A 21,477-nucleotide genomic window follows, 5' to 3' on the forward strand; every position below is an offset into this window, starting at 1 on the left:
CGGGTCTTGATTCCTTGTAAGGGAGATATTCCTCACGCCTTTCCTCTTAAGCCGGCCTACCATAACGTAAGCCGGCATTCTGGGCCTTGAGCCTCCTGGGCCCCCGGGTCTTGTCGCTCCTCTGATCCGCTTGCCAGGTCACCCATAAGTCACCTGAATCGGGCGGGTCACTTAGTGAGTCGCCAAGTCCGGCCGGGTTATACTTCCGGTCGGGTTACACCGCGGGGCATATCCCCAACATATACTATAACTGCTATGATCCTGGAATATGGGATTCAGTGGAAAACTCATATGCACGTGTGGAATGATAAAAGGTTAAAAAAAGTTTCCTAGTCTTGCCTCTAGGACTATCTCAAGTGTTATTGGTGATCATGTTTTTCGGATCTTAGGATATCGTTAAGTGTAATGGTAGTCCTAAAACAACATTGTGATTATGACATTGGAAGAACAGTCATATTGAATGGACCCAAACTTGTATGTTATGAATTGAGTTAATATCGTATGTAATAAATTGTAGAGAGTATCGTAGTCACTTCTTACCGTACGGTCGGCTTTGGAGTTTCTCAAATATCACCAGTAACGCGGTGCTCATAATGACAACTTACAGGTTCATTGGAAAGTTTGACAAGGGACTAGATAGCTCGAGAGTGGGATTTGCTCCCCCGACGATGGAGAGATATTCTTAGGGCATTCTCGGTGTGACAGCATCCATCATCGTCTGGCCAGACATAGGTGACTTCTTCACGGGGATGCCGGAACACAATAATGAGAAAGAAGAACAAAATGAGTAAGGAGGATAACGGTATAGTGAGAATGTGATGACCTGGGAGGATACCAGCGCATCCTGGGTTTTGTGAAGTATCACGAAGCGAAGGAAACATCACATGATAGCCAAAGTTTCACTCAAATATCATTCATGTTCTCGTAGGGATTGATATGGACGTCCACGGTTCCGCTGTCGGACATTGAACGAAGGGGTTTCGTTCATGTATGTGAGTTACTGAACCTACAGGGTTCACAAGCTTAAGGCAATCATGATTTGATGAGTGTTAGTAGGACGGGAGTGATGATAACATATTTGTGTAATTGTTTCATTAATATTCGGAATAGTTCCGAGAGGATCCAGAAGCATTTCGGGGTCACCGGAAGGGTTTCAGAGAGTATCGGGTAATACCAGGTATTACCGAAAATAATATATAGGTGGAAAATGTTTCCGGGGATATTAAATTATATATAAAAGGGTCTGGTATTTATTAGAAGTCTTCTATATTTAATTTAATACAAACCGGCCTTAAAAAGCCAAACCGGAGAAGAAAACTTGGGCCAACTTGGCCCAAGTGGAGGACCCCCCCCCCCCCCTTATGGATGGAGGAGGCCGAATTGGAATAGGGAGGAGTTGGACTCCTCCCCTATGGACGGCGCCCCAAGGACGCTCCTTCCCTCCTTGGTGGCTGCCCTCTCCATCTCCTCTAACCTATATATACTAGGGGTTTTGCTCTATTGAGACACAAGTTTGGAGCCTCCTCTAGTCCCTCTAGTTCTAGTTCTAGTCGATCCTACTTGATCTTAGAGCTAGACAAATCCTCTAATCCTCATAATTATAAGTCGATTGTTGTTCTAATCTCCTCCCTCTAATTCTTCAGTGATGATTAGTTCTGGACGGTGAAGTGCTGCCGGATCATGAAGGCTGCACGCTTGCAACCAACTAGAGAGGCCGTGATTTCAGTCTTTTGTTCGAGGGACTATTCGTGGGTGGTTCGCGGGATCGTTCATAGACGGTTCGAGGGACTCCAAGTACGACCTACATCGACACGTTCTTCTTCCGCTGCAACTCGGTGACGATAGCGATCATGATCTCAACCCGTTATGCATCTTCATATTTATCTTGGGTGTGCATATGTGCGATTTTTTCTATTTTCTACTAAGTTTCCCAATAGTACCTGCCACATCCTCCTTAGGGGTGTCGTCTTGGATTCCTCATCTTTGTTAAACCTTGGTGGCTATTGTTTTCCTATGATTTCATCATCGGCTAGGCAGGTGCACGGCCTCGGGGTCGACAAGGAAGTCGGAGTGATGGCTCCAAGGAGAACCTTAGTGTTGTAGAGTGTCAAATCTGGTCGCGTGGGTGGCAGAGTCGTTAGCTCGTGTGAACACGATCTTGGGGTCGGTGGGGAAGTTGGAGTGGCGGCTTTGAAGAGTAGTTATGTGTTGTGAGCGTCTGATTTGGTCGCATGGGCAGGAGAGTTGTCAACTTGTGTGGAGCGTGGCCTCAGGGCCGGTGTGTGTGTGTTTGTCGAGGTCTATAAGTCGTAGTGGCGGCTCCGGGTCGGGTGTTTGGGTGTCTACTCTGGTTTCTTGGGCGATAGAGTCGTCGACTCATTTGGTCACCAGTTTCGGGGCTGGTGTGTGTTCGTTGTATAGGTTTTCGGACAGTTTTCCTTATAAACTAACCAATTCTCTTCATCTTAATGAAAAGGCGGAGCTCTTGTTAGTTGCTCAAAAGGAAATGAAGGAGAAGAAAAAACAACAACCATATTGTTATCTCTCGAACATTATAAGACTAAATCGACATTGAAGTTTGTTCGATTGCACCATGTAACAAAAATCTGAGAGGCCCAAGTCAAGGGGAAAACTCTTTCAGAATATATGTAACATCCCAATTTTCAATTTGGATGTTATACATAGATCATCATATGCATATCACATTTTATTTGCATTTGGTTGAGATCCTCGGAATCTTCAGCAACTCAAGGACCCAAGGAGAGAGTTGGAGATTTCATAAAATTTTCATATTTGAATTTATTTCAAATTTGAAAAGAGGATCAATTTGATTTTAATAATTTCTCTCCAATTATTTTTCAACAATAAAAATAAATGAGAGAAGATAATATGACTTCTTCAAAACAGAGGAGAAATATTGGAGAAGAAATGTTGAAATCAAATAACTATTTTATTTGTATTTTAGTTGCAGTTTTATTTGAATTAGAGAAAAACATGCATTTTTAAAAAAATTGCATTTAGTCCAGAAAAATGTTCATCTTGTCCCAAATATTAGTTTTGGACGGTGAAAATTGTTTCTAGAATTTTTAGAATTTTATTAATAATTTATTAGGATTTTCTTCGCGGAAATTGTTTTAAAAAAAATCTTCCTGGGCCGGCCCAGCCGAGCCGGGCCACCTACCCAGCGCCGCGCCGCCGCCTTCCTCCCGCTCGAGAGTCTCGGCCGCCGCTGCGGTGGAGTCCAGCTCGGACTCCACCATCGCCCGACGCCGCCCCCTCCCCAAGAGAGCCCCCCGGCCCTTTATAAGGAGCCGACCCCGGCCCCCTTCCACCTCGTCAGCCACCACCGCCTGCGCCACCGCTGCCGCTTTTGCTCGTCGTCGCCTGCCGCTAGCTGCTGCCACCCCGCGTCGCCGCCGTCGCCCCGAGTCGTCGCCGCCGCCCGCCGCCGCCGCCGCCCGCCCAGTCGGATTCTTCCGCCACCCGATGCCAAACCCGCCGGATCTCGTCGACGCCAGTTGACCGGTATAAGCCGCCGGTCTTTTCTCGGTTTAGTTCGATTTCTTTAGTTTTGGTTTATTAGGTTTAGATTGTTTTTTTTTATTTTAGTTCGTTAGTTAGCGAACGTTCACCCGTTAGTTTCTTATAGTGAACGAATTCGTTCGTTACGATCAGTTAGCCAACGTTCGTTCTGTAGATTTTTCCTTTTAGTTTTATTTTTCGGTTAGGGACCTATCCGCGAATAGTTTCTCGTGATCTAGCCCCTGATCTTAAAACTAGCGTAACTTTTAGCTTGTTTATCCAAATTAGATGAAACCAACGCCTAAATCTTCGTAAATATCTCTTCTTTATAGTAAACCAACTTGAACATGATTTTTAAAAATTAAAATTTGAGTTTAGTTCAGATTAGTTTTCGATCTTGTTTTGTTTGTATCTTGAGTTTCGTAGCTCCATTTGAGTTGTTTGTTTTTGCAAATCGTAGCTAATCACATGTACCTGCTGTTAAGATCTAATCCACATGAAAATAATGCTGTTAGGTTTTGTTTTCTATTTAGTTTAGTCGTTTGCTCGTTTCGAGTTTGATTTGGATCTTTTCTCGATTTATCTTTGTTTCGTTTGAGTGATTGCTTATGTATGCTACTGTTTGTCTATGCTAAATTATCCTGAGTGCGAAGCTTGTTACTACGAATCCCTAGAGTTTGCAGCTTGTTAGCAAGTCAAGTTACACTTCGATCATACTCTTCTATACCCAGTTTTTACTATGCATTAGTTGTGCCCCTCAAATATTTGCATGAGTAGGATTGAGACATGTGGTTTGGTTGTAGTATTATGAGGTAGGAACCTAATACCTTTTGATCATCCCGGGAATATACATTATGCTCTATTATTGCTTAGCCATGCTCGTAGATGGGGATTGGATCGCGATATACGTGGAAGTTATGAGAGTTATTAATCTTGGATAACATTAAGGTGACAAATTTAATACACATCTGGGTGGATTGGTTGGGGCACCTGGAGAATCCAGTGTTTGTCCATTTGGGAAATCCCGGAGTACCCGTGTGATTTTTCCTTGGTTCGCCACCCAAGCTCAAAGGGATCATATGATATTTCATGCCTAGAAACTTCCGTGTGCAGCCACAAGCCATTATGGGCTCTGGCATAGTTGAGTAAGTTGTGTGAGTTCTCGAAGAGGTGGACTAGTAGATGTAGGGGAAAGTAGGTGTACCGGTCTACTCGGAGTAGAGAGTTAATGCTTCAGAAAGACTATGTCTCGATCTTCCGATCATGGATGCGGTCGAGTCTTGTGGGGAAAAGTGTGCAAACCTCTGCAGAGTGTATAAACTAATCATGGTTAGCCATGTCCCTGGTTATGGACATCTTGGGTATCTGGAATTGGATATTATTGTTGATCTCATCACTACTTAATTAATTGAATTGGTTTTAATGATGATACTTGTTTAATTAGGATTTGAGTTGGAGGAACCTTCTCAAATATTGGTACAACTTGGGAGTAGTAAATAAAATTTATTCCTTTGTTGTAGGAAAAAATTAGCTTTATGCAAAATCTTAAACTTAGAGCCTCCACCAGCCAAATATTGCATGTACATATAGTTCTTGCATTCATTTCTTTACAGTGTAACTCTGCCAGCATATTCAATGTGCTGACCTACACGACTGCAACGTCTCATGTTGCAGACTACTCAGACGACGTATAAGGTGCGATAGGTCGTTGTCGTGCACTCAGCTATGCTGTCGGAGTTGATGGACTCATTTACCTTCGAAGCTTCCGCGGTTATTTAGTTTAGATGGCCTTCAGCCATATTATTTTTATGTAATCATACTCTTTATGAGGACTCGATGTAATAAGTGTGTGATTGAACTCTGTTATAATTCCTCAAGTACTGGGTGTGTCAGCATTACCGATCCAGGGTTGACACTTAAGCACAGGGACTTCGGTCCATTGAAATCGTGGTCGCTACAATATAGTGAAACCCAATCCTCATAAAAATACCAACAAGATCCAATTATACCAAAATAAGATTACTTATTGTACTACAAGGATCAGATTAGCAAGCGTGTGACGTCAAGTTGTTGCATTCTAATAATTTTGTGGCAAAAATAAACCATTTTACCGGTTGTCCCCGTAGGGACACAACTAATCCATTTGATTTGTGTAGTTGTACACATGTTTTAGGGACTGTCTATCCCTCACATGCCTAAAACTTCTTCTGTATCAGTCACTTTTACTCCGATCCATCGGATCACTGATGAACGTCCAGATCTCCTTCTTCCTTCTTTAACCGTCGATGGTCATCTTCTTTCCCGATCCTGCAGCCCCCTCTGACCCAGCCCTAACCGTCTGCCACCGCCTCCCGCGGCCGGCGGCTATCGCAGCCTTGCCATCTCACCTTTCCCCCCCCCCCCCTGTCGGTGTCAAAACCGACGGATCTCGGGTAGGGGGTCTCGAACTGTGCGTCTAAGGCTAATGGTAACAGGAGACTGGGGACACGATGTTTACCCAGATTCGGGCCCTCTCGATGGAGGTAATACCCTACTTCCTGCTTGATTGATCTTGATGATATGAGTATTACAAGAGTTGATCTACCACGAGATCAGAGAGGCTAAACCCTAGAAGCTAGCCTATGGTATGATTGTTGTTGTTGTGTCCTACGGACTAAACCCTCCGGTTTATATAGACACCGGAGGGGGCTAGGGTTACACAGAGTCGGTTACAGAGAAGGAGATCTACATCCGAATCGCCAAGCTTGCCTTCCACGCCAAGGAAAGTCTCATCCGGACACGGGGCGAAGTCTTCAATTTTGTATCTTCATAGTCCAACAGTCCGGCCAAAGTATATAGTCCGGCTGTCCGGATACCCCCTTATCCAGGACTCCCTCACCCCCACCGCCCCCTCCATCCCTCTAAGTCCCGCCTCATCGTTGAAGAATTCCGGCAATCCCCTGCACCTCACCCCTAAGATAGATAGTGGGGCCGCCTCTTCTCCGGCGAGATTTGATCTTATCCGGCGAGCTTGGGATGAACGAGGAAAAGTGACTGACACGAAGGAAATTTTCAGGCACCTGAAATATAGCAAAACCACATGTTTTATGATCATTTGTTTGAAATGCAAACGAAATCATGAATTTCTATGTAATTCTAGTGGTCTCATGTCAAGATCTTTTAACCCGCCGGTGACCCCCAAAATGGCAACCTAAAAAAACAGAAATGCTGGTTTTAAATATTCTAAAACATAAAAAATCTAAAACTATTCTGCCAATCTGGTCAAACAGAAACGTGCTCTTATTCTTGGGCTCTATCTGCGTGCCAGTTGTTGCTAGCATGCTCGGAAAATCGCCGTGGTTCAGGCCAAGTGGCCACAGTGGCAAAGAGCGGAGGTGTAGCCTAGGCAAGCGAGGCCAAAAGCCGAGAGGAGGATCCGAGAGCAAATACCACATATTCAGGGGAGCAAAGCTGCTAGACACCTGCAACCATCCATGATCCATCTACTCTACTCTGCTCCCCTCCTCTCCTTATCTGCTACAGCAACTATATATTTCCCCCGAGGCAATTTCGGCGTGCTTTACTTACCAGCGGCCTGTTTTTCCCTCCCCCTGACACAAAAAGGCAAAATCTATTTTTGTTAATTAGGAAAAAGAAAGAGCGCGTGTGAACTGGCGAGGGTGGGAAAAAAGGGGGATATATTGGAGGCTGTAGGCAGGAAACTATGGGAGCTGGGTAGGAGTAGCTCAAAAATCTGTGAATTCGTTTCTTCTGTCCCTCTCTTGTGATCTTCTCCGTCTGTAGCGCTGGAGTGAGCTCGTGATGTCTCCATTTTAGGACGGAGGAGTGTGCAAGTGTGCTTCTTCTTCTTAGTATTATTATCATTTCTTTTCTGTTTGCACCCCAGATATTTCCTTTTGCTGCAACTGTTGAGCTCCAAATCTGCCGTGGTTCATTTCGTCTTTGATTCCGGAGGGAGAAGGGGATCTGCCATTTCTGTGCTCGGTTCACCAATTTCTTGCTCAAACTACTCCTCTTGAGATTTTACCGTTCCCCTTTTCAGTTTCTTGGAGGTAATTTCTTGTGCTGTAAAACTCTGGTTTGCCGCTAGAAAGATCTCGTGTTTGACCGGAGACGGGTTTATGGGTTTTCGCAGCTTCCTAATCCCTAGTCCTAACTTCGCTTGAGCGCTCGTGAGCTCTTAGTTAGCGGTGTGAAAATCGCGGCGTCGAGTGTTCTCGTGCAAGAATCGGTTGCTGCTGCTGCTAGCCATGGAGGTGAGGTCCGAGCAAGGCTAATGGCGGGAAGGGATCTGTTCGGCTTGCCCAAGAGCCAGCCGGCGCCGGCGCCAGCAGCTCCGGCAGCGCCGCCGTCCTCGGCAGCCATGCAGAGCGTGCGCATGGCGTACACCGCGGACGGCACACCCGTGTTTGCCCCGGTGAGCTCTGCGGTCGCGCCGCCGGGTTACCAACCGGCAGGGTCTGCAGCACCAGCGCATGGCTCTAGCATGTCCGCTGCTCGGGCCGCCGGAGGAAATGGCGTCGCTGCGCCGCCGGGCATGGGTGAACCGTCGGCGAAGAAGAAGCGCGGGCGGCCAAGGAAGTACGGGCCCGACGCGGCCATGTCTCTGGCACTGGTGACTGTGCCGACGGCTGCAGGCTCGACAGGTGTGACACAGGGTGCTTCTGGGCGGCCGTTCTCACCCACGCTGCCGGGAAACTTCGTGCCGTCGGCGTCGCCGGATGGAGGGAAGAAACGCGGCCGGCCCAAGGGATCTACCAACAAGCCCCGCGTGGATGGTGCCGGTAACATCTCGATTCCCTATTAATATTCTGTGTTGAACACTATTTGCATTTTCAAGATTTTAGGTCCAAGAATAGTGATAACTGAAGCTCATCATTTTGTGTGTGTATGGATTTATGGTAGAATATGAGTACAGGTTTCTCTTTGAACTGGGTTAAGTGTGCTATTTGTCTATGGTCAGAGGCTAAATGAGATATATTGCACACTCTACACTGTCAGAATTAAAGGGTGAACTGCTAGGGAGATTTAGCAATCTAGCACTCCCTTGTTGTTTTACTTTGATTGATTCGAAATTGAGAATATTGGTAAGGCAGGTTTACCTAAAGCATTTACAGTGATCTCTCTCAAAAAAAAAAGCATTTACAGTGATTCACGTATTGATGCATTTCTGAGATGTTTAATTTGATGCTGTTTTTCTCCTTGAATTATGGACCATACAATTTTTTTGTTTGAAGTGTCCTGTTTGCATATTTTTATTATATTAATGTGACACTGATGTTTGTTGACTTTGCATCTGTGAAGTTCTTCTTTGCATAGTTAGTCCTAAGTTTAAGCTATTTTGCAGGGCCGGCAGGAGTTGGATTCACACCTCATGTTCTTACAGTTCAAGCTGGAGAGGTATAACAATATTTGAACTTCCATGCTATACTCAATGATGTTTGAAGCATGAACTACTTTTAATCGGTTAATCTTATCCCATGCATCAAGATAATATGCTGCTGATGGTTATGTGCAATTTTTCTAGTTTACCCTCCCAATTCTGACCCTACAAATCTCAATCAACCTTCATATCCGATATCCTAGAGCACAAAATCCAGTCTGCATTAAGCCAATGTTATTTTGGCCAGGATTTCATGTTGTGCTTTAGAAGATTTATAATTTGATCATAATTTTTATTTATTTTACTTATTGATGCTTTGCGGGTTTGTGCCTCCTTTTTGTTTTTTTTTATGCTTTGCTATACATATTTTACCCTGCTGCATAACTTGGATGCTACATCGCCTTCCTCTAGAAAGTGTTAAGCTGGCGAGTTCTGTAGGTATCAGCACAGCTTTCCTCTAACTAACAAAGAATATATTGAACTCTGTTTTTCAGGATGTATCGTCAAAGATTATGTCATTTTCTCAGAATGGAACTCGTGCAGTTTGTGTTCTCTCAGCAAATGGTTCCATATCAAATGTAACACTTCGTCAAACTGGTACATCAGGTGGAACTGTAACATATGAGGTTTGTACTTTTAACCAGTTTGAAGTAGTTCAATCTGAATTAGTTACCAGGTTGTGGGCTGTTTGCAATAAAGCACGTAAGATGTTGTCATGAGGCAACGAGCAGTGCAAATTCCTGCATGGTTGTGGGGTTCAGTGTCCATGTACAATATACAATATGTCACTCACCAATGCTGATTATTTTTTGTTTCCTCCACAGGGCCGATTTGAGATACTGTCACTCTCCGGGTCGATCTTTGTAACGGACAACGGAGGCCAGCGTACCCGAACAGGGGGCCTCAGCGTTTCGTTGGCTGGTCCTGACGGTCGTCTCTTGGGTGGAGGGGTCGCAGGACTTCTCATAGCAGCTTCTCCAATCCAGGTATTGTTTTCTACCCCGCAATTTTTCATGTGCTAACAAAAGGAAAGTGCCAATGACATGAGATGCTCTAACTCTGTGCATATTTTCTCCTCACTGGATTTCAGCAAACGAGAATCATATCATTTACCAGTATTACTCGTGTTGTATGCAGATAGTAGTGGGAAGCTTCAATGCTGGTGGGAAAAAAGAGCCGAAGCCACAGGCTCCTCCTGAGCCCGTACCACTGAAGGTCGTTCCAAGCACTGGGATGGCGGCCAACAGCCCCCCTTCAAGAGGCACATTGAGCGAATCGTCTGGTGGCACCGCAAGCCCAAGACATCAAGGCTACGCCTCCAACAACAATAACCAGCCGCCGATCTTGTCCAGCATGCCCTGGAAATAAACTCAGCATCCTTGACCGAATTCGGACATCGATAGACTGTTGGTGAACTGCCTCCCTGGCAGGAAGTAGAAATGTCACTTCTGTCTAACTAGCTCCCATTTAGTCGTATAAATCAGAAGTTTAATTAGGGAGCATTGTAGCTGGTATAAGTGGTAACTGCAGCTGCTGTGTAGGTCGTCTCAGCTTGAATTTCTGTGCCACTTAGTTGTTTATTGTTGTCTTGAGATGATGTATTTAGGTATGATCTTGTGACCCTATGAGGCGCTATGGAATAATCATGTTCTTATGTTCAGTCAATTTATGTAATTTTCATGTATGTCCTGCAAAAATTGTTTTGCCGGCTCACTTACCTGATTTGTTCAATGCCCCAAAAGCGATACAAGAATTTGACCAAGACGCAAGACAAAACTTGTGCCAAAACATAAGGTTACAAGCATATATAAGATCAACACAGCAATTGGCATTCTGTGGAACAAACGTTCTTTACAGCAGTATGCTACGTATAACCATTGGCTTCGGCGGGAGGCCACTATATTGCAACTCCAAACATTCTTTACAGCAGTATTCTAACCATTGGCTTCGGCAGCCACTATATTGCAGTTCCAGTTAGTTAAAGCCAACAATGACAGGTCGCCCTTCGAGCAACTCTGGCAGAATCACTAAAATCTCATCTCCATATTCGCTGAAAGGGCGACGTGTCAAAATTTATGGAGCCTAAAACAGGTGACTGAAACTCAGATTCGCTATAATATTGGGCTGCATATTGTATCTACCGTTTGGGACCCACCTGTCATTGGGAGAGACATATTCACCTTCTCCAAAACTCCCGACGTCTCTCTCTGCTCAAGTTCACCCTGATTCCTCTCTCCCACTCCCCGATCTCGAGTGTGGTGGCCGCTCTCTGCTCCATCCCCTACCCGTCGACTCCTCCCTCCCGCTCGGGCTCTACTGCCGACGCAGTGAGGCGCAACTCCACGAGGCCAACAATGGTGGGGACGTCGAGCTCGCTAACCGCAGCAAAATGAAGGGGAGCGCGTAGGCAACGTCAAAGATAGGGCCACGAGGTTGAGCAGCAATGTGGGATGGGTAGCAGCAATGGAATTGCACGTGCAGCGTCAAGGCGGGCTCAAGCCGGAGGTGGAACTTCCCTCCCGCCAGAAATCCCAGCGTCAAGGCGGGCTCAAGCCGGAGGAGGAACTTCCCTCCCGCCAGAAATCCCATGGATGAACACCCTCCGAAATCTTCCCCTGCCTCCAAATACACAGGCTGGAGGGGAGAATATGGAGTGCCTTCCGAATTTTTTGTTGAATAGCGATCCATATGACGGTTATTATGGAGGGAAAGGGTATACAGCCATTCGGCTAGAGTTGGTCGGCCAACCAAGATAATTTTGAAAGATTATACTATTCCAACAAAAATAATCTTGATTGAATTTGATTCTCAGTCCTTGGACGTTACACTCTTCTACATAACCAAGTGTCCGGATTTCCTGGTAAATATGAGGCCTGCACTATATCATCAAACGTTCAAAGCCATGATCTCATGCATGGGAGTGATCAGAAACATCAGTGCGAGCTACCGAAGGAGGGGTAAGCTCTCCACTCGTGCTGACCTGACGTCATCGCAGTCACAACATGATCTTCCTAGCTGTGAACCAATAGAATAGGAATGAGATATATGTCAAAGAACAAAACACGAGGTGAGTCAGAAAAGCAAGAGCTGAGCCAACCTAAGGCACACTATTGTTGTTTTGTCAAGAAGATCCTGTTGACAACATCTAAAGGGAGGGCGTAGGCAGGATCGATAGGCTTCACTCCAGGATACTCCATCAATGAAAGCCCTGTTTTTGCAAGAGGCTAACTAATTCAGCAAGGAGTTTATGACTTTGAATCATTCGAATAGCATACTGCAAGATCCCTGTGGTTAACTACTGTACTATGGGAGGAAGTAATATAAATACCTGCAACTCCAAAGTACGTGTGGTAGATATCGACCGCATTATCTGGTCTATCAGAAATTCCACCATTTTCCTTGTCCTGCCAATGTAAATAGTTATGACAATAAAAGGGCAACCTGGTGCATGTAGCTCCCGCTTGCGCAGGGTCCAGGGAAGGGTCCGACCACTTTGGGTCTATAGTACGCAGCCTTTCCCTACATTTCTGTAAGAGGCTGTTTCCAGGACTTGAACCCATGACCTCATGGTCACAAGGCAGCAGCTTTACCACTGCGCCAAGGCTCCCCTTCTAAATAGTTATGACAATATATACGGTAAATGGAGAAAATTGATCTTTTAGATGATGGGAGTAAGAAGTTGGACACATAATTATCAGAATTTCAGAGCAAGAATCACGAGCAGTTACCTGACAGTTCAATATGAACTTTGCAAGTTTTTCCTTGTCAATCCAGTGCACTCTATCAATAATTATCAAGCTTGATAACACCCACCATGAGTAGCACACCTATTGCGAGCAGTTCAATTAAATCTATGGTACAGTGAGAAATGCAAAAGGTGCACAATCTGAGAAAGCAGTCAATCTCACATCAGCAAGTTTCTCAGGACGCCCATTGAGCCCTCCATCTCTACACTGGCGCTCACAAAGCCACCATCCAAGGAGATCTCTATCAATGTGATGCAAAGAGCCGGTGATTGCGAGAGCACCAACACAACAGAATACTGCACGGAATGGATACATGTTTTCAGGTTATCTGGCCGCTATAAAGTGACAACTTGGAGAGAAATAAAAAGATCAAGGAAATAATCTTGTGACAATGCAAATTTCAGGTCATCATAGGAGTGCCACAATAATAATCATAGCAAATTGATTGGATAAATAGTAAATATCTTGCATTTTCCTGAAGGAAATGTTTTTTACGTTTGTACAACCAACAGCGTAGACAAGAACCAACAACGTAGACAAGAATAATCAATTCTATCCCTCTTCTTCTTCCGGAATACAGATAGAAATACAAATAGACGATCTGACATGAATCTGATAAGGCATCATACTAGAACACTTGGAATCGATGGACTTTCAGTAGGATCTATTTTATTGACAAAATTACAGTTCTACTCAGGTACAATAGCAGTATGATTTGAGAGTAAAATCAAGATAATACATACTCTGCCCAGCATGAGACTCCCCTCCTGGCATAGCCCCAAATCCGCCGTCCAAGTTCTTACAGCTAACAATATATTCTACAGCCTTGTCCACATTAATTTTGTGCAGACGATGCAGTAATGACAAGGTACATATGGAAATATACGAGAACCTACAAGATATATATTACATTCATATTAGTAGCTCACACAGATGCTGCATTCAAAGAAAACACATGGGAACTCAAAAAGAACAGTTAAGTTTTTTACCTAGTATCAACTTCACCCCAAATATCACCAGAAAATGACCCATCCTCATTTTGAAGTCCAGTAATATCTGACACAATTTAGATAGGAAAAAGAACAGTGTACCAGATTTCAAGCTCAGGGTGCGGCCGTTTCAATTCATTCAGAAAACTAAAGGCTTGCAGAAGCTTCCAATGTTATTACTACTTCCCCATTTCATGATATACAGCATGCAATTTAAGTCGAGCGACAAGGTAATCAAATACCTAGAACTGGCTAATGTAGCAGATTAGTGTACCACAAATTTACTGTGTCACAGCCACACATAATCGATCATCTACCAAGTACTATCTCATATGGCATTGTATTCCGAGCAGTTTTAACATGATCCCTCTTACCTCCTCCTTTCATACGAGGGAAGAGTATAAAATACTAGATCTGAGCCGTTGATTTCATTAAGTAGTGGGTCTAAGTAACTCTTACCTTCTTACCTCCCATGTGAAAAGAAGAAGTAAGAGGGACCATGTTAAAATTGCTCTTGTATTCCGGATGCAGCAGCAGACTAAAATTTTGACATGCTGCACTTAGTCAGGAAATTAGCGGATCATGGTTCATATAGATGCTAAGCTGCAAATTAACATAACTTCATAAAGCCATCCACATTTCAAGATGAAATGTTTTTCTCCTTCACTGCTGAGAGAAAAAGTAATGTAAATGCAACACAATATTTCAGCTTTCTTACTGGTAATTCAGGGAAATCAAGCGGCTCCAAAACAAGATGAGAGATTTGACTACAACCATTAGGACGCCGCTAACCTAACATTCACAAAACTGCTACAGCAGGAGCAGCATGAAGCTCACTGAAGATCTTGAAAAGGATACAATCAGCAATTTTGTCTGCATCAAGAACATCGAGCCGATCGAAGAGGCAGAGGACCTGCACGGCGCTGAGCGTGTAGAGGACATGCGGGTCGTGCCCAACGTTCCCCCCGAACCCACCTGCACAGCCACATCCCAAGAAGACATACAACCGAATCATTCAAGAACCGAGGATCCGAATCGACAAAACCAAGGCTTCCCCCTGCAGTCAAAGTACCAGATTCCGGGTGGTAGCACGACATGATCCAGTCGACGACCTCGGCGGCGTCCACGGCGTGAAGCTTGTGGAGGAGGTCGAGCGTGGTGAGGCCCCAGTAGGCGCCGCTGGCCCGGAGGTGCTCCATCACCAGCGACTCGAACGAGTCCTTCTTCTGCGGCAAACGGCGAGGAGGACGGATGAGTTCTCGCCGGAGACGGTTCGCATCCGAGAGGGGGTATGGGTTGGGTGGGTGGTTGCTTACCTTCTCCGCGGTGACGATGTAGCGGACGTGCTTCTCCGCGGCCAGCTCCCCCTCTTCACCCATGGCTTCCTCCTCCTCGCTTTGCTTGGTTAGCGATGCTCCGTCGACGACTGCTGAGCTCTTCGCCGCGAGCGTGGTGGATTCAGGGGAATCAGGGGCCCGAGCGGATGGGTTACTGGGCTAGGCGGGCCTGTGGTATGGATTGTTCGGCGAGATGGGCCTCGTGGATCCATGACGCGTTTGGTAACCTGCACCAGCTAGGTGGAAACCACTACTTGCACAGGTTACTTCAACCTCCACAGGTTGTGTGCGTCACTTGTCGCAACATAATATTTTTTCTTTTTTTATATATCAGTTTTTTTGGAACAGTTTATTCAAAACATTTTATCTCTTAAACCGTGTGTTTCAATCTCAAACTGTTTTCACAGTTGGATTTCTTACGTCAAGATCTTCAAACTAGATCCCATGTTGATAGGTTTTGACAAAAAAAATCATGAAAAAACCGAAAGAAAAAACTGAACTAGAAGCATGTTTTTTTTTTGAAGTAGGCACGACTTGCCTCTCGCGGAAGCAAATCCATGCCTCCACTAGAAACAAATATGTGCATCTCGTGAAAGAAAAAACATGTTTTTTCGTTTTGGAAAGGCACGATCGTGCCTCTCGCGGTAGAAAAAGAAAAAAATGCATTTTTTTACTATTTCTAAGAGGCACGTCCGTGCCACTCTCGGAAGCAAATGTGTCTCTCGTGAAAGTAAAAAACCCACGTATTTTTCGTTTTCGAGGGGCACGACCGTGCCTCTAGCAGAAGGAAATTTGTGCCTCTCACAGAAACAAAAAGGAAGAAAACGCGTTTTTCGCACAATTTTTTTTTTGAGAATATTTTTTTATTCAAAATCTAGGAAACACCGCTGGAAAACCAAAAGGCCGAAAACCCTCAAAAAACCATCTAAAAAGCCAAAAAAGTGTGCAGAAAAATAAATAAAAAACAAAATTTGAAGGGTGCGCCCAGAGCACAACACATGGCGGTGGCTGAGAGCACGACACGTGGTGACGGCTGAGAGCGCTGTGGCGCGCTCTTAGCACCCCCAGGTGACTGTTAGAGGCTCTCGAAGGATCACTCGTTAATTAGACACTTCCTTGGTAGGTTGGGCTACATCAGATTCTTGCATATCACGGTTCTTAAAGCACCTCCCAGCCAGGCCCGCTAGGAACGGTTGATTCGGCTGTTTCAGCAAGCCAGGCTCGAGCGATGCAGGAGGGGAGGGGAATGCGACGCTGACCTCCCGCGTCCACGGAGATTGCGCGAGCTCGCACGTCTCCGAACAAGCGATGGGAGGAATTGGCGTCAACAGCCGAATCGGGCGCCACATATAGCCAGCCTCACCTCTCCCCCAAATTCCTGCCACCATTCCCCCCTCACGAGCTTCCCGTCCTGCGTAGATCGCCAACAAAGACCAGGTAAGCGATGCTCCTGCTTCGGCGTTGGTTGATGGCAGCGGCGATTCGAGTCTTCTTCTCCGTCATGTCCCGCGCCCCCTTCGAGCTCCTCTGATGGCGTTTGTGAGTTCAGCCACCCCTCCTATGTACTCGTTCTAACTAGATCTGTGAGCATGTGGTAGGGTTTGATCTATGACCATCTTCTCGTATTGTACAACGTCGATATATATGAATGTTATGTTCTGATAGCTAGAGGTGATGGTTTGTAGCATGATAGAAGTTGTTTCCATACCAGCAAGGATTAATAGCTATTGGTGATGGATTGCTAGCATGCTTGATGTGCACTATGCTAGTTTGCAAGCATGTGTGGTACTTTATTGAACTGCTTGATATGATTTGAGCTGATGTGTTGAATAGATCATCTATCTGTACATGTGTAGTGTTCGTTCATACTATCCATATGTAGTGTTTGAAGGAAATATGCCCTAGAGGAAATAATAAAGTTGTTAATTTTATATTTCCTTATATCATAATAAATGTCTATTGTTCATGCTAGAATTGTATTAACCGGAAACTTGATAGATGTGTGAATACATAGACAAAACACCGTGTCCCTAGTATGCCTCTACTTGACTAGCTCGTTGATCAAAGATGGTTAAGTTTCCTAGCCATGGACATGTGTTGTCATTTGATGAACAAGACCCATCTGTTAGCTTAGCATAATGATCGTTCAGTTTTATTGCTACTGCTTTCTTCATGTCAAATACATATTCCTCCGACTATGAGATTATGCAACTCCCAGACACCGGAGGAATGCCTTGTGTGCTATCAAACATCACAACGTAACTGGGTGATTATAAAGATGCTCTATAGGTATCTCCGAAGGTGTTTGTTGGGTTGGGGGTGATTATAAAGATGCTCTACATGTATCACCGAAGGTGTTTGTTCGGTTGGCATAGATCGAGATTAGGATTTGTCAATCCGAGTATCAGAGAGGTATCTCCGGGCCCTCTCGATAATGCACATCACATGAAGCCTTGCAAGCAATGTGACTAATGAGTTAGTTACGGGATGATGCACTACGAAACGAGTAAAGAGACTTGCCGGTAACGAGATTGAACTAGGTATGAAGATACCGACGATTGAATCTCGGGCAAGTAACATACCGATGACAAAGGGAATAATGTATGTTGACATTGCGGTTCGACCGATAAAGATCTACGTAGAATATGTGGGAACCAATATGAGCATCCAGGTTGCGCTATTGGTTATTGACTAGAGAGGTGTCTCGGTCATGTCTACATAGTTCTCGAACCTGTAGGGTCCGCACGCTTAACGTTCGATGATGATATGTATTATATGAGGTATGTGTTTTGGTGACCGGAGGTTGTTCGGAGTCCCGGATGAGATCATGGACATGACGAGGAGTCTCGAAATGGTTGAGAGGTAAAGATTGATATATTGGAAGGTTAAATTCGGACACATGAATGGTTCCAGAGTGGTTATGGTATTTTTCGGAGTACCGAGGGGTTACCGGACCCCCCCCCCCCAGGGTAGTAATGGGCCTTATTGGGCCATAGGGGAGAGGAGGCAGGCCACAAGAGGTGCCCCCCCATGGCAGTCCGAATTGTACAAGGGGGAGGGGGTGCGGGCCCCCTTTCCTTCTCCCTCTCTCTCTCCCTCCACTTCCCTCTTTCCCCCTCCTTTGGAAAGGAAGGGGGCGACTAGGACTAGGAGTCCTAGTTGGACTCCCCGCACTTGGGCGCGCCCTAGGCCAGCCCTCTCCCCTCTCCCTCCTTTATATACGGGGGCAGGGGGCACCCCAAAGCACAATAGTTGTTTCTTAGCCGTGTGCGGTGCCCCCCTCCACCTTTTACTCCCCCGGTCATTTTGTCGTAGTGCTTAGGCGAAGCCCTGCGCAGATAACATCACCATCACCGACACCACACCATCGTGCTGACGGAACTCATCTCCTTCGTACCTCTACTGGATCAGGAGTTTGAGAGACGTCATCGAGCTGAATGTGTGCAGAACTCGGAGGTGTCGTACGTTCGGTACTTGATCGGTTGATTTGAGAAGACGTTCGACTACATCAACCGCGTTAAGTTAACGCTTCCACTTTCGGTCTACAAGGGTACGAGGACACACTCTCCCCCTCTCGTTGCTATGCATCTCCTGGATAGATCTTGCGTGAGCGTAGGAATTTTTTTGAAATTGCATGCTACGTTTCCCAACAGTGGCATCCGAGCCAGGTTTATGCGTAGATGGTATGCACGAGTAGAATAGAAAGACTTGTGGGCGGTGATCGTCATACTGCTTACCACCAATGTCTTATTTTGATTCGGCGGTATTGTTGGATGAAGCGGCCCGGACCAACCTTACATGACCACATTCATGAGATCGGTTCCACCAACGGACATGCAACTAGTTTTGCATAAAGGAGGCTGGCGGGTGTCTGTTTCTCCAACTTTAGTTGAATTGAATTTGACTGCGGCCAGTCCTTGTGAAGGTTAAAACAGCAAACTTGATAAATCACCGTTGTTGTTGTTTTGTGCCGTAGGTAAGAACGATTCTTGCTAGAAGCCCGTAGCAACCACGTAAAACTTGCAACAACAAAGTAGAGGACGTCTAACTTGTTGCTACGTCTTGAGCTTGCATTGGTTTTCCTTGAAGAGGAAGGGGTGATGCAGGAATAGTAGCGTAAGTATTTCCCTCAGTTTTTGAGAACCAAGGTAGGAGTCTCCTCACAAGTTCCACGCACCTACACAAACAAACAAGAACTCGCAACCAACGCAATAAAGGGGTTGTCTCCTCACAAGTCCCACGCACCTACACAAACAAACAAGAACTCGCAACCAACGCAATAAAGGGGTTGTCAATCCCTTCAAGGCCACTTGCGAAAGTGAGATCTGATAGAGATAATATGATAAGATAAATATATTTTTGGTATTCTATGATATAGATTGGAAAAGTAAAGATGCAAATAAAAGCAGATTGAAAGCTTATAAGGTAAAAGATAGGCCCGGGGGCCATAGGTTTCACTAGTGGCTTCTCTCAAGATAGCATAATTATTACGATGGGTGAACAAATTACCGTCGAGCAATTGATAGAAAAGCGAATAATTATGAGATTATCTAGGCATGATCATGTATATAGGCATCACGTCCGTGACAAGTAGATTGAAACGATTCTGCATCTACTACTATTACTCCACACATCAACCGCTATCTAGCATGCATCTAGAGTATTAAGTTCATGAAGAACAGAGTAACACATTAAGAAAGATGACATGATGTAGAGGGATAAACTCATGAAATATGATATAAACCCCATCTTTTTATCCTCGATGGCAACAATACAATACGTGCCTTGCTGCCCCTGCTGTCACTAGGAAAGGACACCGCAAGATTGAACCCAAAGCTAAGCACTTGTCCCATGGCAAGAAAGATCAATCTAGTAGGCCAAACCAAACTGATAATTCGAAGAGACTTGCAAAGATAACTTAATCACACATAAAAGAATTTAGAGGAGATTCAAATATTTCTCATAGATAAACTTGATCATAAACCCACAATTCATCGGATCTCGACAAACACACCGCAAAAAGAGTTACATCGAATAGATCTCCAAGAAGAGGAAGGAGAACTTTGTATTGAGAATCAAAGAGAGAGAAGAAGCCATCTAGCTAATAACTATGGACCCAAAGGTCTGTGGTAAACTACTCACAACTCATCGGAGAGGCCTTGGAGTTGATGTAGAGGCACTCCATGGTGGATCCCCCCTCTGGCGGAGCGCCAGCGACGGCTCCAAGATGGGATCTCGCGGATACAGAAGGTTACGCTGGTGGAAATAGTTTTTCGTGGTCGTCTCTGATGTTTTTGGGGTATATGGGTATATATAGGAGGAAGGAGTACATCGGTGGATGATCGAGGGGCCCACGAGGGTGGGGGCACGCCCGGCCCTAGGGGCACGCCGGGTACCCTCGTGGCCGCCTCGCTTGTTTCTTGACTTCCACTCCAAGTCCTCTGGATCACGTTTGTTCCAAAAAGATCGCTCCCGAAGGTTTCATTCCGTTTGGACTCCGTTTGATATTCCTTTTATTCGAAACACTGAAATAGGAAAAAAAACAGCAATTCGGGCTGGGCCTCCGGTTAGTAGGTTAGTCCCAAAAAATGATATAAAAGTGTAAAGTAAAGCCCATAAACATCCAAAACGGGTAATATAATAGCATGGAACAATAAAAAATTATAGATACATTGGAGACGTATCAAGCATCCCCAAGCTTAATTCCTGCTCAGAATTTTTGATGTGGAATGCTACCTAGCATAATTCTCAATGTAATTTTCTTTATTGTGGCATGATTGTTCAGATCCAAATGATTCAAGATAAAAGCTTATAAAACATAAAAGTAGTAATACTTCGAAGCATACTAGCAAATAATTATGTCCTATCAAAATAACATAGCCAAAGAAAGCTTATCCCTACAAAATCATATAGTTAGGCCATGCTTCATCTCTATTACACAAAATACTCCCCTTATGCATAATCCCGATGACGAGCCGAGAAATTGGTTCATAATTTTTAACGCACTTCAGCCTTTTCAATTCTCACACAATACATGAGCGCAAGCCATGGACATAGCAATGTGTGGTATATGGTGGTTATGAAGACAAAGAGGGAGAAGATAGTCTCACATCAACTAGGCGTATCAACTTGCTTGCTCACGAAGACCTAGGGCGTTTTGAGGAAGCCCATCATTGGAATATACAAGTCAAGTTCTATAATAAAAATTTCCCACTAGTATATGAAAGTGACAACATAGGAGACTCTCTATCATGAAGATCATGGTGCTAGTTTGAAGCACAAGTGTGGAAAAGAGATAGTAACATTGTCCCTTCTCTCTTTTTCTTTCATTTATTTTTTTTCTTTTTTCCCTTTTTTTGGTGGGCTTCTTTGGCCTCTTTTTTCTTTCATGGGCTTCTTTGGCCTCTTTTATTTTTATAAAGTCTGAAGTCTCATCCCGACTTGTGGGGGAATCATAGTCTTCATCATCCTATCCTCACTTGGGACAATGCTCTAATAAT

General features: G+C 44.8%; 1 protein-coding gene and 1 pseudogene across 6 annotated transcripts; one reads left to right on the forward strand and one right to left on the reverse strand.

Annotated features, from left to right (window-relative positions):
- Positions 1-6,929: 6,929 nt before the first annotated feature.
- Positions 6,930-10,565, forward strand: LOC123160927 (AT-hook motif nuclear-localized protein 10-like; annotated as a pseudogene). The gene is made up of 5 exons (XR_006480459.1): positions 6,930-8,306; positions 8,870-8,922; positions 9,400-9,531; positions 9,730-9,891; positions 10,043-10,565. The product of XR_006480459.1 is annotated as an AT-hook motif nuclear-localized protein 10-like (transcript).
- Positions 10,566-11,677: 1,112 nt separating this feature from the next.
- LOC123160925 (geranylgeranyl transferase type-2 subunit beta 1) lies at positions 11,678-15,137 on the reverse strand. Of its 5 annotated transcripts, XM_044578775.1 has the most exons (11): positions 14,957-15,137; positions 14,713-14,866; positions 14,499-14,615; positions 14,108-14,194; positions 13,641-13,707; positions 13,395-13,543; positions 12,814-12,947; positions 12,634-12,732; positions 12,234-12,309; positions 12,003-12,113; positions 11,678-11,920 (listed from the first exon to the last, which is right to left on the reverse strand). In XM_044578775.1, exons 1-10 carry the CDS (start codon positions 15,017-15,019, stop codon positions 12,013-12,015), a joined length of 1,047 nt encoding a protein of 348 aa, XP_044434710.1. In that variant the 5' UTR covers positions 15,020-15,137; the 3' UTR covers positions 11,678-11,920; positions 12,003-12,012. The 5 variants fall into 5 exon arrangements, with proteins under 5 accessions (XP_044434710.1, XP_044434711.1, XP_044434708.1 ...); XM_044578776.1 differs by lacking the exon at positions 14,108-14,194; XM_044578773.1 differs by having other exon boundaries at positions 14,713-15,096.
- Between the last annotated feature and the right edge of the window lie 6,340 nt (positions 15,138-21,477).

Source organism: Triticum aestivum, chromosome 7B, assembly GCF_018294505.1.
Source record: "Triticum aestivum cultivar Chinese Spring chromosome 7B, IWGSC CS RefSeq v2.1, whole genome shotgun sequence".
Lineage (NCBI taxonomy): Eukaryota > Viridiplantae > Streptophyta > Magnoliopsida > Poales > Poaceae > Triticum > Triticum aestivum.

Excerpts from the sequence above, each read along its gene's own strand:
- LOC123160925 (XM_044578773.1), bottom strand. The coding sequence starts at position 15,019 with ATGGGTGAAGAGGGGGAGCTGGCCGCGGAGAAGCACGTCCGCTACATC. Across the intron at positions 14,195-14,498 it reads TGCAGACAAAATTGCTGATT|CATGTCAAAATTTTAGTCTG; the intron begins GTATCCTTTTCA and ends GACTAAGTGCAG. Across the intron at positions 12,310-12,633 it reads AGTTCATATTGAACTGTCAG|GACAAGGAAAATGGTGGAAT; the intron begins GTAACTGCTCGT and ends TTACATTGGCAG.